Below are 17,322 nucleotides of genomic sequence, written 5' to 3'. Positions count from 1 at the left end.
ACACTGTCTCAAAGAGAGAAATTCTAAATATGCTATTTTTCAAATTTTAATCATTCCCTACCCTTAGTGTCTTAGTTTACTTAAAACTTTGAAGACTGGGCAATTTAAGTTTGTTCAAATAAAGTGAAATTCTCAAATCGCCATATAACCTTCTAGATTATTGTCTTTGCCATCAAAATTTCTAAAATAAAGGCTCACTAAATGCATTGCTGATGTTTGATCAGAACAAGAAGAATGAAAAATTGCCACAAAGGATATTATTGGAAGAGTTTGAGAAATGTGAATATAGACTGTATTTTAGTTAAGAGTCTGAATAAGTGTTAAATTCTCTGAATGTGGTATTTATGTTTATATAAGAAATTATCCAGGAGTGAGTATTTAACTCAATGGTAGATGGTTGCCTGTAATATGTGAAGCCTTGGGTTCAATCCCTAGCACCACCAAAAACTAAAGAAATTATCCTGTACTCTTAGGAGATGTACACTGAAATCCTAGGAGAGGAAATATAAGAATTCGGGAGAAAATCCTAAAGGTAGTCAGATCCCTAGTGGTCTTGTAGTGATGCTTATAGTGGCAACAGATTATAGAATTAAATTATAATGGACAGCATTTTTTTAAGTTGTTGATAGATCTTTATTTTTTATTTATTTATATGCGGTGCTGAGAACCAAACTCAGTGCCTCACACGTGCCAGGCAAGTGCACTACCGCTGAGCCCCAGCCCCAGCACCATAAGCAGCATTTTTCGAAGAGCTGTTTAAAAATCTATTTGGGAGCCAGGCACTGTGGCTCACGCCTGTAATCCCAGGAGCTCGAGAGGCTAAGACAGGAGGATTGTGAGTTCAAAGCCAACCTCAGCAACAGTGAGGCACTAAGCAACTTAGTGAGACCCTGACTCTAAATAAAACACAAAACAGGGCTGGGGATGTGGCTCAGTGGTCGAGTGTCCCTGAGTTCAATCCCCAGTACCAAAACAACAAAAGTATTTGGGAAAAAAGAGATGCAGATTCTTATGGTGGGTTTGGATGCAGCTGGAAAGACCATCATCTTTTATAAATTGAAACTAGAAGAGATTGTGACCACCTTTCCTACAATAGGTTTCAATGTGAAGGTAGTAGAATATGGAAATAACAGCTTCACAGTCTGGGATGTTGGTGGTCAGGACAAAATGGACCTTTGTGGCAGCATTATTTCAAGAACATTCAAGGTCTGATTTTTGTGGTTTTGGTAATGACAGAGAAAGAGTCAGTGAGACCAAGGAAAAACTAACTAGAATGTTAGTGAAGATGAATTCAGAGATAGTTTGTTAGTGTTTGTAAATAAACAGAATCTTCCCAGTGCTGTGAATATAGCAGATATAATAGACAAGCTTGGCTTACATTTCCTTCACCAGAGAAACACATTCAGGTTACTTGTGCTGTCAGCATAGATAGGCTTTACAAAGATTTGGACTGGCTCTCCAACCAGCTCAAAAACTAGAAGTGACCAAAGCAGTCCATCCCCTGCACATTGTGGCAAAGCCAGCTGGCCTCCTCTAAGTGCATGTATGAGGAATCTTGATGATTGTGTGGCTGGGAGTAGGGGCAGCTTTCTCACTCTGCCTTATATACTCCACCCAGGATCTCACATGCTAGGCAAGTGCTTTACCATTGCACTTAATCTTTCTTATAATATAAGAAAACCAGTATTACATTTTAAGTTTAAAAAAAAAAAGGAATTTTTGAAACTTTTTTAACATCTTGAAAAAATTTTTAAACATACAGCTTTAAAGAAGTAAAATCATTTGTAAATTAGATTTGTGCTATTTAAAATATTTATCATAGTTTTTTTGAAGTATGCATCTTTTAAATATTACATTTTCCTACAGAGCCAAGTTAGTAATATCACACTTAACACAGTTAATAGTTTCTTAATACTATTTAATACTAAGTATTGATTCAGATTTTTATAGTTGTCCCCAAAGTGCCCTTTTTATTTACTTTGTCCAGTTCATAATGATATATTATTCTGGTTATTATGTCCTTTCAGTCTCTTAATTTTGAACAGTATCTTTTTGCTTGATACTAATTTGTTGAAGTGACAAGACCAATTCTCCTTCCTGTAAAATGCCCTTCCTGAATCTGGCTGGTTATTCTTGTGGTGTCGTTTAACTTGTTCCTCTGACTCCCTGTTTCCTAAAAACTGTAAATTAGATGTAAAGTTTGATAGAGTAAACTTTGTCAGTTTGAAAGCAACATCTGTGATATTAGTTCTATTACATTACATCAGAAGACTCAAAATGTCTAGTTCTTTTACCACTAGTAAATTTATTATTAATCAAAGAATTAAGTTGATGATAGAACCATTCTGCAGTTAAGCTTTTCTTCTTGTGGACCAGAAAAATTGGTGTTAATTCTTGATTGTTTGCTCTTTTAGGATCTGGTAATGGACATCCTAAGAGTATTGAGCACACCAGACTTGGAAGTACGCAAGAAAACTCTGCAGTTAGCGTTGGATCTTGTTTCTTCTAGGAATGTTGAAGAGGTAAAAAAAAAAAAAAAAAAAGATGCCACTTTGTAAGTGGTCAGGCCAAACACGATGTAATTCTTACTTATTTCTACTTTGTCCGTAGTTGGTTATTGTCTTGAAGAAGGAAGTGATTAAAACAAATAATGTTTCTGAGCATGAAGACACTGACAAATACAGACAGCTCCTTGTACGAACATTGCATTCCTGCTCTGTCCGATTTCCAGATATGGCTGCAAATGTTATTCCTGTGGTATGTAATTCTGATGACCTTAATTTTTAAATTCTCTAGAAGGAATTTTTTTAAAATTTTTAATTATTCATCAGTTAATCTTAAATGTCAACTTTCCGGAACCACAAAATTTCAAAGTAAAACCCCAGTCCTTTTTATGGGTCTTGCTAAGTTGCCAAGATCAGCCTCAAACTTGCAGTCCTTCCTTAGCCCCCTTTTGCATTCACCACCACAAGTTTTATCTCTGAAAGTTGAAAAAATCAGTTATAGGAAAAATTTACAGAACTAGAATATTTTGAGGTAGGTTAGTATAGTTGAAGATTTGCCTCTGAGTTTTACATTTTCTCTAAAATGATTTTTCTTATAATTTAGGATTATCTAATGGGATTTGTAGTGGGTTTTGTTGTTGTTGTTTTGTTTACTTGTTTGTTTTTTGGTGGTACTGAGGTTTGAACCCAGGATCTCACATGCTAGGCAAGTGCTTTACCATCCTCAACTTTTCATTTTATTTTGAGATAGTCTGATTCAGTTGCTGAGGCTAGCTTTGAACTTGTAAGTTTCCTGCCTCAGCTGAGTAGCTTGGATTATAAATGTGTGATACCAGGCCTACCTTGACTTGATTTCTAAATTCTCTTTTTATAGTGATTTTTATAATAAATTTAAGTGCATATAGAGAAACCATTGTGATTTGTTTTCATAATAGTACTTGTCTCTCTGCTTACATTTTGTTTTGTATTTTAAAAGTTACATTCTTTTGAAATTTCTTAATTATTTTGTTTTTTTTTGTTTGTTTGTTTTTGAGGGGAGGGTACTAGGGATTGAAACCAGGGGTGCTTTACCATTGAGCTATATCCCAGTCCTTTTTTATTTTTTATTTTGAAATGGAGTCTCACTAAGTTGCTAGTCTCACTAGCCTCAAACTTGGAATCCTCCTGTCTCAGCCTCCTAAATCTGGGATTATAGGTGTGCATCACTGTTCCTGGATCTTAATTTACTTCTTGTATTAGATCATTTTCTTCCTGAAAATCATATAATTGCTAATCTTATTCCCCTGCCTCTTTTTTTCCCCATTTAGTTAATGGAATTTCTCAGTGACAGTAATGAAGCAGCAGCTGCTGATGTCTTGGAGTTTGTTCGTGAAGCCATTCAGCGCTTTGATAGTTTGAGAATGCTGATTGTTGAGAAGATGCTTGAAGTCTTTCATGCTATTAAATCTGTCAAGTAGGTTTAAAATATATTTTGGTATAATGTCAAGTGAGCATTTTATCAATTTCTGTCTTCAAAGAGCTAATTGATAGAAAGTATAATGGAGAGAGATGGGCTAAGTGGGGCACACCTGTAATCTCAGCTACTTTGAAAGCTGAATTAGAAGGCTCATAATTTGAGGTCAGCCTGAGCAACTTTGAGAAGCTATCTCAAAGTAAAAAATAAAAAGAGTTGGGGATATAGCTCAATGGTAGTGCTCCTGGATTCAGTTCCTACTTCTGGATAAAACATTATATAGAATGGAGAGGAGCTAAATTTATTTTATAGTTGATTTAGCTAGATTTTTCTTTCTGATTTCTTCTAAAACAGTATGAATTCTAAAGTGACTAAGAAGCATATTTTTATATATTTTTAAATGGTGTATTTTTGAAATATTGTTGTTATTTATATCCCCTTTTAGCATTTGTTGAAGAGAAAGATAGGAAATGCAACCCAAATCTGATGTGTGTTTCTCTTCACATGGCCCTTACTAATGAGAAAGGATTATTTATTTTTTATTGTTTGTTTGTGGTAGTTACTCAAACCTGGGACCTTGATGGTGTTAGGCAAATACCTTACCACCAGACTGTATCCCCAGTACCAAGAAAGAATTGTTGAATGCAAATTCGGCTTCATTTTAAGAATCTGATGGCTGGCCAGGTGTCAGCACACATATAATTCTAGCTACCCAGGAGGATGAAGCAGTAGGATGGCAAGTTTGAGGGTAGTTTTGGTAACTTAGTAAAACTCATCTCAAAAATAAAAAATAAAAAGGGCTAGGAATATGGGACTATAGATCAATGATAGAATGCTTGCCCAGCATGTGCAAGGCCCTATGTTCAATACCCAATACCCACCCCAACACACACACACACACACACACACACACAAGAATCTGATGAGTATCCTATGACAGACTTGAGTTATATCTGCTTAGATAAGAAGGAAGGGACCCATACAAAATTGTCTTTATAATATGAAGTATTACATGGAAGTGAGTAAGATTTGTTTCCTTCCTGAGGGGGGAAAAAAATCATATCATTGAAAGCCATAAACTCTTAAAACTTCAGTTTCTAAATTGATTTTTTTTTCTGAGTAAATTTAAAATCTTAGGGAAAAGAAGAGTGAAGACTTTAGCCACTTTAACATTTTTTTTTTCTTTTTTCTTTTTTATATACGATAGCAAAATGCATTACAATTCTTATTACACATATAGAGCACAATTTTTCATATCTCTGGTTGTATACAAAGTATATTCACGCCAATTCATGTCTTTATACATGTGCTTTGTATAATAATGATCATCATATTCCACCATCATTTATAACCCCATATCCCCTCCCTTCCCCACTTTAACATTTTAAATCAGAGAATTTTTGCTATTTTTTTCCCCCACTGAGGATTGAACATAACGCCTCCTGCATGCTAAGCAAGCACTGTACCACTGATCTGCCATTCCCAGCTCTTTTTACTTCACTCTAAAACAGGTCTCACTACGTTGCCCAGGCTGGCTTTCAACTAGAGATCCTCCTGCCTCAACCTTCCTGGTGGATAGGATTATAGTCATCATTGCTGTGTTTAGGTTTTGTTTTGCTGTATTTTGTTTTGTTTTTCCTGTGCTTGGGATTGAACCCATGATCTCTCACATGCCAAACAAATGTTTCACTACTGAGCTACACACCCTAGCATGAATGTTCTTGCACCTCTGTATATATTGTTCTGTTTGTCTCTTCAGTGACTACAGATAAGTAAATTAGTTTTTCATTAAAATAATACATATCTTATAGTAGAAAGTGGTAAAGCCAAATTTACCTTAACTGCCATAAGGGACACTTTCCTGGGAAGTGTTTTGGCATTTTATTTTTAATACTGGGTTTGTCAACTTTAGAAGCTTCCCAATAATGAGAAATGAGAAGAGTAATTTTTCTTGTGATTTCTGGAAAGAATAAAAACTTATTGTTACATTCTATCTGAAACATTCTTCCATACTTCATTGGAACTGCAGAATCTTATTTTTTTCACTTGAGCTTAAATTCACAAAGAAAGATTTCTGCTTCAGGATTTCTTTTTGAGGTCTGTGTTTCAGATTTTGTATTCTTATCCTAGGATTTATCGAGGTGCATTATGGATCCTGGGAGAATACTGTAGTACCAAGGAAGATATTCAAAGTGTGATGACGGAAGTCCGTAGGTCCCTTGGAGAGGTATGTTTTACTTTAGTAAATCCTGCTTGCTTATCTTTGGTACTGGAACTTGATTTCAGAGGTACTTTACCGCTGAGTTACATCGCTAGTCATTTTTCTTTTGAGATAGGTTTTTGTTAAGTTGCTGAGGGTCTCCAGGAGTTACTGAGACTGACCTTGAACTTGTGATCCTCCTGCCTCAGACTTCCAAATTGCAGAGATTACAAACATGCACCGCCACAGTCAGTGTAAATCTTGCTTTATATGGTGATTAATGCTTCTGAAAAATCTAGTGGTCTAGGGACATAGTTCAGTGGTAGAGTGCTTGCCTAGCATGTGAGAGGCCCTGGGTTCAATCCCCAGCATCACCAAAAAAGAAAAAATCTTTTATGTGATGATTTACATTCGTGTTTTTATTTAGTAGTGACCGGACTGAAAAATATATTTTATTAGCCAGATAATTGAGCCTTAAAGGCTACTTTGTATTTATTCCTTAAAATTAGGGGTGCCTTCTTTTGGTTCTGCCAATAATTAGCTCTAGAACCTTGAATTTAAGTTTCTGAACTGGATTTTAGTTTTTTCCTCTATAAAATAGAAAGTGTTGAAATTGGTAATGATTAAAGACTCTTGAGCACTCATCCCCCCCCACCACCAGGATTGAACCTGGGTGCACTTAACCACTGAGCTAAATTCCCCAGCACTTTTTACTTTTTTATTTTGAGACAGGGTATCGATAAGTTACCTAGGGCCTCACTAAGTTTCTGAGAGTGGCTTTGAACTTTCAATCCTCCTGTCTCAGCCTTTCAAGTTGCTGGGACTACAGAAGTGCCACCACGGTGCCCAATGAGAACTCTTAAATTAGACTAGTATTAAGGAATAAATACAAAGTAGCCCTTGGTTAATTAAAAAGGATGGTTGATGAAGTGATTGGTACAAATGAGTCAAATTTATTTCTTTTTATAGAAAGATGAGTGCTGGTTTAGGTTAATATTTTAAGAGAACAGATGAAGAATAAAGCCAATGCATTTTTCTCGAAAGTAACTTGGTATGGAAGTGATTTCCACTTAACAAATTAAGAAACTGAGGCTCAACGTAGTTTAATTAACTTTCCAGAACCATATACTAGTATAGTGGCAGAGAGAGAAATTTAAAGCCAAGAGCCCCTGTTCTTCCCATTGCATTTCCTAAGAAGGAAGGAAAAATGTGATTTTGTAGCTTGTTATAGCGCCTACCTGTTATCCCAGCAACTTGGGAGGCTGAGGCAGGAGGATTGCAAGTTTGAGACCAGCCTAAACTTTGAGAGCAAGATCCTATCTCAAAATTTTAAAAAGGATTGAGGATGAAATTCAGGGGTAATAAAGTTAAGGGAAAAAAAATCTATAGTACTGCAGATAGTAAATAAACAAAGAAACATGATTTTGCTTGTTATTCATATTACTATTAAATTGATTTTTCTAATTGATTTTTTAGATCCCAATTGTGGAGTCAGAAATAAAGAAAGAAGCTGGTGAATTAAAGCCTGAAGAAGAAATAACTGTGGGGCCAGTTCAAAAATTGGTTACTGAAATGGGTACTTATGCAACTCAGAGTGCCCTCAGCAGTTCTAGACCCACCAAGAAAGAGGAAGACAGGTAATTTATGGTCCCTGTGCCCTGCCAGCTGAACTATTTTTATTATAATTCTCATGTATAAAACAGTCACATGATTTCTTTTATTCATTTGTTTTTGTAATCAAAATGAAAGTCTTTGCCCTTTAAAGTACTTGAAAGGAGGAAGGTGTTTACTTTTTCCCCCATGAATTGTGTTGATGGTTTTAATCCTCTGCTCTTCTGTTTTCACTGAAATGACTGTTTAAAATCATTTTACTCACATGGAAAATATGAAATGGAGGTAAATATGATATTTGAGTTTGGTTGCCCATTAGTATCTGAAGAGATATTTTGGAGATTTCCATTTCTTCTTGGTTTTTTTCCCCCCAAATGATGGAATAACATTTTTAATGTTTTCTCCTTTATCTTACTCTCTTTTTTTTTGTGATGAAGATGATGAAAATTATGCCTAAAATTTATTGAATACTTACCGTGTGCAAAGCATTGTGCTAAGTAGTTTGTCTCATATGGTCTTGACAAAAACCTTTTGAGATAGATTGTGTTTATATCATCTCCATTTTATAGAAGAGAAATTTGACTTAGAGAAGTTTGTAACCTACCCAATAAATAAATAGATAAACTGGGATTTGAAAGTCATTAGCTCCAGTACATACACCCTTTTCTTTTCTTTTTTTGTACCAGGAATTGAATCCAAGTATGCTTATTCGCTGAATGACATCCTTAGTTCTTTTTATTTTTTATTTTAAGTCAGGGACTCATTAAATTGCTTAGGGTCTTGCTAAGTTGCTGAGGTTGGCTTTGGACTTGGCGATCCTCTTGCCTCAGCCTCCTTAACTAAACATTTTTTTACTTTCATTCATTTGGCTCTTTAGTGATTTGAAGATAAGTATTAACATCATGTATTCTTTTTCTTTTTGAGAGCCAAAGAAGGATTTAACTGAAGGTTGGGAGTGAGGGTGATTTATGTAAATCATTTGTACAAAAGCTGCAGCTGCTTAAGAAGTTAGTGGTTTTCATTTTCCTTCACTGGACTGCAGACCTCCCCTGAGAGGATTCCTTCTGGATGGAGATTTCTTTGTTGCTGCCTCCCTTGCCACCACTCTGACCAAGATTGCATTGCGCTATGTAGCTTTGGTTCCAGAGAAGAAAAAACAAAATGTAAGTTAATTTATTCTACATTTACTCACCAATTTATTATTGAGCACCAATTATATGTATTGAACAGTGAGAACCCCATAAGATAATCCTATAATGAAAGAGCTCATGGTTTAATAGGAAAAATGGATATAATAGTACAATCTGAGTGAAAAATAGATAGAGCAATACAGTAATGATAACGTGTGTAGACTAGTGGAGGAGACAAAAGGGTTTATGAAGTTACTTCTGTTTGCTGGGATTAATCAAGGACCAGTAAAGGAAATGCCCCTCTCTCTCCAGAATCTTCATCCAAAAAAAAAAAAAAATCTATTATTTTTTCCCATCTTCTTTGCACTGCTGGGAATCAAACCCAGAGCCTACAACTCCAACTCCTCAGCCCTTTTAATTTTTGAAATAGGGTCTTGTTAAGTTGCCAAAACCGGCTTTGAAGATCCTCCTGCCCCCTGAGTAGCTGATGGTAACTGGGATTATAGACATGCACTGCCCTGCCAAAAGATTTTTTTTTTTTAAGTGAGGAAAAGTCTTATATTTACCATTTATAGTGCTTTTCTTTCCTTTGTGTCAAAAAATTCAAATTTTCATCAGTCTTCTTTCTGCCTAAACAACTTGATCATTCTTATAATACAAATGTGCTGGTGAGAATCCTCTCAACTTTTATTTTTCTTAAACTCTTTGCTTTCATTTTTAAAATATTTCCATGGAACAGGCATATTGGTGCATGTCTTTAATCCTAATGATTCAGGAGGCTGAGGCAGGAGAATTGCAAATTTGAGGCCAGCCTCAGCAACTTAGTGAGTCCATAAACAACTTAATGAGACTCTGTCTCAAAGTAAAAAATATAAAGGACTCAGTGGTTAAGCATCCCTAGGTTCAATTCCTGGTACCAAAAAGGGGAAAAAAAAAAAAAATTTCATTAGTAAATTTATGGATGTTTTTATTTTATTTTTGTTCATTTCTTTTTTTTTACTTTATTGCTAAAATAATCAAAGAATGATATAATCAAAACTATGAAAGGGGCTGGGGATGTAGCTCAGTGGAAGAGTGCTTGCCTCACACATGTGAGGCTCTGGGTTCAATCCTCAGCACCACATAAAAATAAATAAAATAAAGGTATTGTATCCAGGCAGTTTGGCAAGGGCATAGAGCATCTATGTCAGGATGATGCTACATGAAACTGAAAAAAATAATCTGGAATTCACTTGTGGAAGACTTTGAATGGCAGGCCAAGTAATGTGGACTTCAGTATGAAGGTCAGGGGAAATCACTGAAGGTATTTACATGCAGAGTAAAATGCTTGTGCCATATAAGATAGCAATAGGTGATCACACTTAACATCACTAGTAGTGGAACAACCAGTACATGCTTCCTGATACATTGTATTTAGGAATATAAAATATAATGTATCTGGTATTTTAGCCATAATGATGAAACATTCTATTAAAAAAAAAATAAGTTGGTCTGGCTTCTTTAAGAAAGTCACTGTAATTAAAAACAAACAGGAAACTGGTCTAGATTAAAAGGGACTAAACAGAATAATAGCCAAATAAAATGCATGAAGCTGATCTTGGATTTAAAAAGTAAAAACATTTTGAAACAATATAGGAAGATTTGATTTCAAAATATAGTAGATATAATTTGGGATTGTTAAATTTCTTTGGTAAGAAGATAATATTGTGGTTTGATTGGAAACTGTCCTAATTCTTAGATGATAGATGCTAATGAAGTTATGAGATAAAGAATCTTACTTTCATATATGAATAAAAAAATAAATGTATGTATCTGAGCAAATAAGAAAGCATATATGGCAAAATGTCAACAATTAGTGAGTGTATCATTCTTTTAATTTTTCTATAGTTAGGATGAAAGCAGAAACCATTAAAAAGGCATTACTGTTTTTCAGTATATGATAAGGCCATATTTGAGGCTATTAATGGAAATCTCAAAAGGTGGCAGTTAGAATTTAAAAGGAGAAGTATACAAAAAGGATACTGTAGAGATAATGTAAAGGATTTGAAGTCTTATTCAAGTGAAATTAAAAATTAGATTTATTCTTGAGTTATGAGTTATTTCTTGAATTATGAAGTAACAGTACTGCAATTTGGGGAATCATGACACAATGACCAATTTCTCTGTTTTTCTAGTCTTTTGTTGCTGAGGCTATGTTGCTCATGGCAACTATCCTTCATTTGGGAAAATCCTCTCTTCCTAAGAAGCCAATTACTGATGATGATGTAGACAGAATTTCCCTGTGCCTCAAGGTCTTATCTGAATGTTCACCTTTAATGAACGACATTTTTAATAAGGAATGCAGACAGTCCCTTTCTCAGATGCTATCTGCTAAACTTGAAGAAGAGAAACTATCTCAAAAGGTAAATAAATATAAGGTTATAAAAGTACTTTCTGGGTTTTTATTGTTGATTTTTCAGTCCCCATGTGATGAGGCTGTTCCTATTAAAGGCCTGTAAAAACTCTTTCCATATAAAGTCATGTGTCTTGTTTTCTCAACACAGAAAGAATCTGAAAAGAGAAATGTGGCAGTACAGCCTGATGACCCCATTTCCTTCATGCAACTAACTGCTAAGAATGAAATGAACTGCAAGGAAGATCAGTTTCAGCTGAGTTTGTTGGCAGCAATGGGTAACACACAGAGGAAAGAAGCAGCAGATCCCCTAGCATCTAAACTTAACAAGGTAACAAAATATCAAATATGCTGTAAATTGTTTAAATTAACTACTTAAGAAAGTAATCAAGAGTTGGGGTGCATGTGCACACACCTGTAATCCCAGTGGCTTGAGAGGCTGAGGCAGGAGGATCACATGTTTGAGGCCAGCCTCGGCAACTTAGCAAGGCTCTAAGCAACTNATATTTATTTTTCAGCTGTAGGTGGATACAATATCTTTATTTTATTTTTATGTGGTGCTGAGGATCAAATCCAGTGTCTCACGCATGTGAGGCAAGTGCTCTACCTCTGAGTCACAACCCCACCTGCAGTTTTTTTTTTTTTTAATACTTTATTTTATTTATTTATATGTGGTGCTGAGGATTGAACCCAGGACCTCACACATGTTAGGTGAGCACTTTACCGCTGAGCCACAACCCCAGCCCCCACCAGGAGTTTAAAAAAAAAAACTATTCATGTGTTTATTGGCTATTTGTATAACTTCTTTAGAGGATTGTCTCTTCAAATCCTTCAAATTCTAATTAATCTGTTTTCTTTTTTGTTGCCTATGCTTTTGATGACTATATGACTTTTTTTTTATATTTATTTTTCAGCTGTAGGTGGATACAATATCTTTATTTTATTTTTATGTGGTGCTGAGGATCAAATCCAGTGTCTCACGCATGTGAGGCAAGTGCTCTACCTCTGAGTCACAACCCCACCTGCAGTTTTTTTTTTTTTTAATACTTTATTTTATTTATTTATATGTGGTGCTGAGGATTGAACCCAGGACCTCACACATGTTAGGTGAGCACTTTACCGCTGAGCCACAACCCCAGCCCCCACCAGGAGTTTAAAAAAAAAAACTATTCATGTGTTTATTGGCTATTTGTATAACTTCTTTAGAGGATTGTCTCTTCAAATCCTTCAAATTCTAATTAATCTGTTTTCTTTTTTGTTGCCTATGCTTTTGATGACTATATGACTTTTTTTTTATATTTATTTTTTTAGTTGTAGTTGGACACAATACCTTTATTTTTATGTGGTGCTGAGGATTGAACCCAGGGCACGCACATGCCAAGTGAGTGCTCTACTGTTGAGCCACAGCCCCAGCCCAAATATTACATTTTTAAGTGCTATATCTTGGGAGTTTTTTAAATTTAGGAGAGGCATTTTAAATTTTATTTTGATGACATTACAAGCATCTCTTGCTGTTATGATCTGTTTACTTCTTGAGCTTGAGTTGAGTAGAAGACACTACCACATTATCTTAATTTTATTTGGCTCCTGAGTTTCAGAGGGCAAATTTTGAGTTTAGATACTTAATTAAGAAATTTAAATGAAAATATATACAAATGTATACAGTTGTTGAGTTAGGACAATGTTTAATGTATTTGCCAAACATTGAACATCTTTCTGCCGCAGAACTACTAACTACTAATCAGCATTTATAAAATACATTATATGAAGTCAGCTTAAAAAATAGATGGTCTGGAGTTGTAGATCAGTGGTAGGGTTCATGCTTAACATGTACAAGGCTCTGGGTTGGTTCAGTCTCCAACACTAAAACAAAACAAAAAACCAATACATGCTGGATATCATCTTTTAAATTAGAATTTTAAGTTCTGTATTGTTTGGATAACTTTTTAAGCTTTAGGACCTATTATTTCTAATTTTCCCTGTTTCAGTTTCCATTTCTGCATTACAGAACCATTTTATTACATCTCTCTCAAAATATCTTTTCTAATCTAAGCACATCTGTTAATTAACCAAACTTAATCATTTGATTAAGGTATGTTTGGTTAAATTGTGTCATTTCCTTGATTATGATTACATTTATTTTTGTTTTGACAGGTCACCCAGTTGACAGGTTTCTCAGATCCTGTATATGCAGAAGCTTATGTTCATGTCAATCAGTATGATATCGTCCTGGATGTACTTGTCGTGAACCAAACCAGTGATACTTTGCAGAACTGCACATTAGAGTTAGCTACTCTAGGTAAGGAAATTTATCATAAGTGCACAGGTTTCAGTATAAGAATTCTTTTTTTTTTTTTTAATTAGTGCTTCTTAGTTATACATGACAGTAGATTACATTTTGATAAAGTTATACAAGCATGGAATATATCTTATTCTAATTAGGAACCCATTCTTATGGGTGGACACAAAGGTAGGATTCACATAGGTATTTTCATATGTGTACATAGGAAAATTACATTAGATTTATTCTACTGTCTTTCCTATTCTTATCTCTTTCCCTTCCCTTCATTGCCCTTTGCTTAATCTACTGAACTTCTAGTCTTCCCCTCCCTGCCTTTATTATGGTTTAGCTTCCACATATCAGCAAAAACATTCAACCTTTGGTGTTTGGGAATTGGCTTATTTCATTTAGCATTATAGTCTTCAGACCTATCCATTTACTGGCAAATGTCATAAAGTCATTCTTCTTTATGGCTGAGTAATATTCCATTACTATAGTTATAGTATACATACTACAAATTCTTTATCCATTCATCTGTTGATGGACATCAGGATGGTTCCATAGCTTAGCTTTTATAAATTGTGCTGCTATAAACATTGATGTGGTTGCATCACTGTAGTATGTTGATTTTAAATCCTTTGGATATATGCCATGGAGTGGGATAACTAGTGGGTCAAATAGTCACTTGACCCACATTTATTTTTTTGAGTAATCTCCATACTGTTTTCCAGAGGGGTTGCACCAATTTGCAGTCCACCAACAATATGTTGAGTGTTCCCTTTCCCCTCACATCTCACCAACATTTGTTGTTACTTGTAATCTTGATAATTGCCATTCTGAGTATGGTGGGATGAAATCTTAGTGTAGTTTTAATTTTCATTTCTCTAATTGCTAGAGATGTTGAACAATTTTTTTCATATATTTATCGACCATTTGTATTTCTTATTTTAAGAAGGGTCTCTTCAGTTCCTTTGCTCATTTATTGATTGGGTTATTTATGTTTTTGGTGTTGAGCTTTTTGAGTTCTTTGTATATCCTGGAAATTAACGTCTTATTTGAGGTACAGGTGGCAAAGATTTTCTCCCATTCTGTAGGTTCTCTTTTCACACCTGTTTACTCTGCTGTGAAGAAGCCTTTTAGTTTGATACCTTCCCATTTATTGATTTTTTATTTTACTTCTTATGCTTTAGGAGTTTTGTTAAGGAAGTCAGTTCCTGAGTCAATGTGTTGAGGTGTTCAGCCTATATTTTCTTCTAGTATGTACAGGGTTTCTGGTCTAATTCCTAGGTCTTTGATCCACTTTGAGTTGAAGTTCTGGTATTATGATGCCTCCTGCTTCATTTTTCTAAGGATTGCTTTACCTTTTCTGGACCTCTTGTTTCTCCAAATGAATTTTGTGACAGTTTTTTGTATTTCTATGAAGAATGTCATTGGAATTTTGATGGAAATTGCATTTGATGGGAATCTGTATAGCACTTCTGGTAGTATGGCCATTCTGACAGTATTGATTCTGCCTATCCAAGAACACAGAGGTCTTTCCATCTTCTAAGGTCTTCCTCAATATCTTTCTTAATGGTTCTGTAGTTTTCATTGTAAAGATCCTTCACAAAAGCCCTTTGGGTTTTTTTTTTTAACTTTAATTTAAAATTTTGTCTTCAACTTCAATTTTCTGAACCTTTGTCATACTTAACCATGATTATGCTATTAACTCATTAAATAGGTTCAATTCTGAGTTTTATCTAGCAAATGTCAGTTTTTCTAGATATAATAAGAGCTGTTTAAGTGTATGTGGAGAAGTACTTTAAATATATTTGATTTCAGTGAATGAATACCTGTATCTCTCCACACACACACACACACACACACACACACTCCAAGTAGCTCACTTAATTTTAATTGTCTTAGTTCAGAATTAGGTATTTTATAAATCCTGTTAGTACACGAGCAGCTAAAATAATGCATCATTATTGCAGTTAGCAACATGTGATGGCTTATTTTCTTCTTAATAAAGACACATGAGTCAAACTTTCTCTGACCACTTATCATCTGGTTTTGAAAATGTGAATTGTATGCAGGAACAGGGCACTGTCCCCGGCAAATTCCATTTGGCTTCTGTAACAGGGTTTCAAGGTATTGAGGGAACCATAATTTTGCCCTGTCTTCCTCAGCAAGCTTGATACCTATATACAAGGAACTCTGTCTCTAAGAATTTAAGTCTTTTTACAGATTGTTTTGTCTTTCATTGTAAAGGAGTATATACTTAGGACCTAAGCTTTTTGAGAAGTTTGTATTCTTTCACTGAAATCAAATGGTATATTTAAAGTACCTCTCCACATACACATATAATTAAATGGACTTAATCCTGAGATGCCTGTTACCTTTTAAAACAAAATGTGCAGATTGGTATGAATAATAAGAATATTAAATGATTTCTTTATTTTGTCCTAATATTTCAATCATAATTCTTCTCATGTTAGAAACATAAGTTTTATATATTTTAATGTTTTGTGGTTAATACACACACACACACACACACACACACACACACACACATATATATGTAATTTAAAAAAAAATGTTCAAACTCTTTCTCCCCCAGGGGATCTGAAACTTGTGGAAAAGCCATCTCCTTTGACTCTTGCTCCTCATGATTTTGCAAATATTAAAGCTAATGTCAAGGTAGCATCAACAGAAAATGGAATAATTTTTGGCAATATAGGTAAGAAACTGTTTTATGGCATGTGATGTTTGAATATTTTTATTAAAGAATTTCTGTAGGGAATAGCTGTGTACATGGCTTGAAGTTAGGACTTGACTCTATTTATGTATCACTTATGAGGTACTTTTCTCTCGTATGTATTGTATTCTAGATGTGCAGAAATGAACCGGATAGTGTCACTTTCCTCAAGAAACCACCAGACAAATGAACAAGATAGATAGAAAAATGTATAACTGGGATAATAGTATAAGCCTTAGTTGATATACTAAATGTTTTAGGTTCATATAGGAAAAAAATGCTAACAATGGAGAAAGCTTTATAAAGAAAGAGGGTGTTTTTTCAAAGGATAACATTTGAATTGAGTCTGAAACTTCATATAAGCACTTATAACCAAGCACACAGGTATTTCAAACCTAGAGGTTAGTTTGTACAGGAGCATTCATTTAGGAAGCATATTTTTTTAAAACAATTTTAAAAGATCAGTGTTCTACAGATAGATAAGGAGGCAGCTAGAACAGATGCAAGTAACTTGATACACCTAGAGTTTAGTAACCATCTCCTTAACACCTATTATTTTCGGTCCTTCTTTCCCTTTCAGCCATTTAACTCTCTTGGCTTAAGCCTTCTATCATTTCTCACTGAGGTTTCTGCAAAGCCATGCAGGAAAACAGTAATATTAAAAGTTTGGTCAGAGGAGGAGGAGCCTATAAAGGATTCTCAAGTGTGGTTAGAAAAGTAAAGAAAAATCTTTCAGAAATATCTGAAACCATAAGAGATTAAGTAACATGAAGTCAGAAAAGAGGGGTCCTTTGGATTTATCCATCTGTGATTTTTTTTTTTTTTTTTTAATTTTTTAGTTGTAGGTGGACACAGTATCTTTATTTCATTTTTATGTGGTGCTGAGGTTTGAACCCAGTGCCTCAGAGTATAGGCCCTTGGCTTTGATAGGATTAAAAGAGAACAGTAGCCAGAAAAGAATGCAAGGATGGAGTAGGTTTTTTTTTTTTTTTTTTTTTTTTTTTTTTTTTTTTT

The 17,322-nt window shown here is 34.6% G+C and overlaps 1 protein-coding gene and 1 pseudogene across 2 annotated transcripts in view; both read left to right on the top strand.

The window, feature by feature from the left end:
- Copb1 (COPI coat complex subunit beta 1) overlaps nucleotides 1–17,322 on the top strand; it is a 60,568-nt gene that overhangs the window by 15,665 nt on the left and 27,581 nt on the right. For both annotated transcript variants that reach the window (XM_048788394.1, XM_015477657.2), the window contains exons 9-18: nucleotides 2,415–2,522; nucleotides 2,611–2,757; nucleotides 3,812–3,957; nucleotides 6,088–6,184; nucleotides 7,634–7,794; nucleotides 8,811–8,931; nucleotides 11,073–11,300; nucleotides 11,442–11,621; nucleotides 13,445–13,589; nucleotides 16,171–16,290. In XM_048788394.1, coding sequence (XP_048644351.1) covers nucleotides 2,415–2,522; nucleotides 2,611–2,757; nucleotides 3,812–3,957; nucleotides 6,088–6,184; nucleotides 7,634–7,794; nucleotides 8,811–8,931; nucleotides 11,073–11,300; nucleotides 11,442–11,621; nucleotides 13,445–13,589; nucleotides 16,171–16,290 — 1,453 coding nt within the window. The remainder of the gene's footprint in view (nucleotides 1–2,414; nucleotides 2,523–2,610; nucleotides 2,758–3,811; nucleotides 3,958–6,087; nucleotides 6,185–7,633; nucleotides 7,795–8,810; nucleotides 8,932–11,072; nucleotides 11,301–11,441; nucleotides 11,622–13,444; nucleotides 13,590–16,170; nucleotides 16,291–17,322) is intronic.
- Nucleotides 10–2,391, top strand: LOC125612068 (annotated as a pseudogene).

The sequence above is a fragment of the Marmota marmota genome, unplaced genomic scaffold (genome assembly GCF_001458135.2).
Source record: "Marmota marmota marmota unplaced genomic scaffold, marMar, whole genome shotgun sequence".
NCBI classification, from domain to species: Eukaryota; Metazoa; Chordata; class Mammalia; order Rodentia; family Sciuridae; genus Marmota; species Marmota marmota.
Note: the sequence above shows the minus strand (reverse complement) of the source record. Positions and strands in the feature narration are given on the sequence as shown.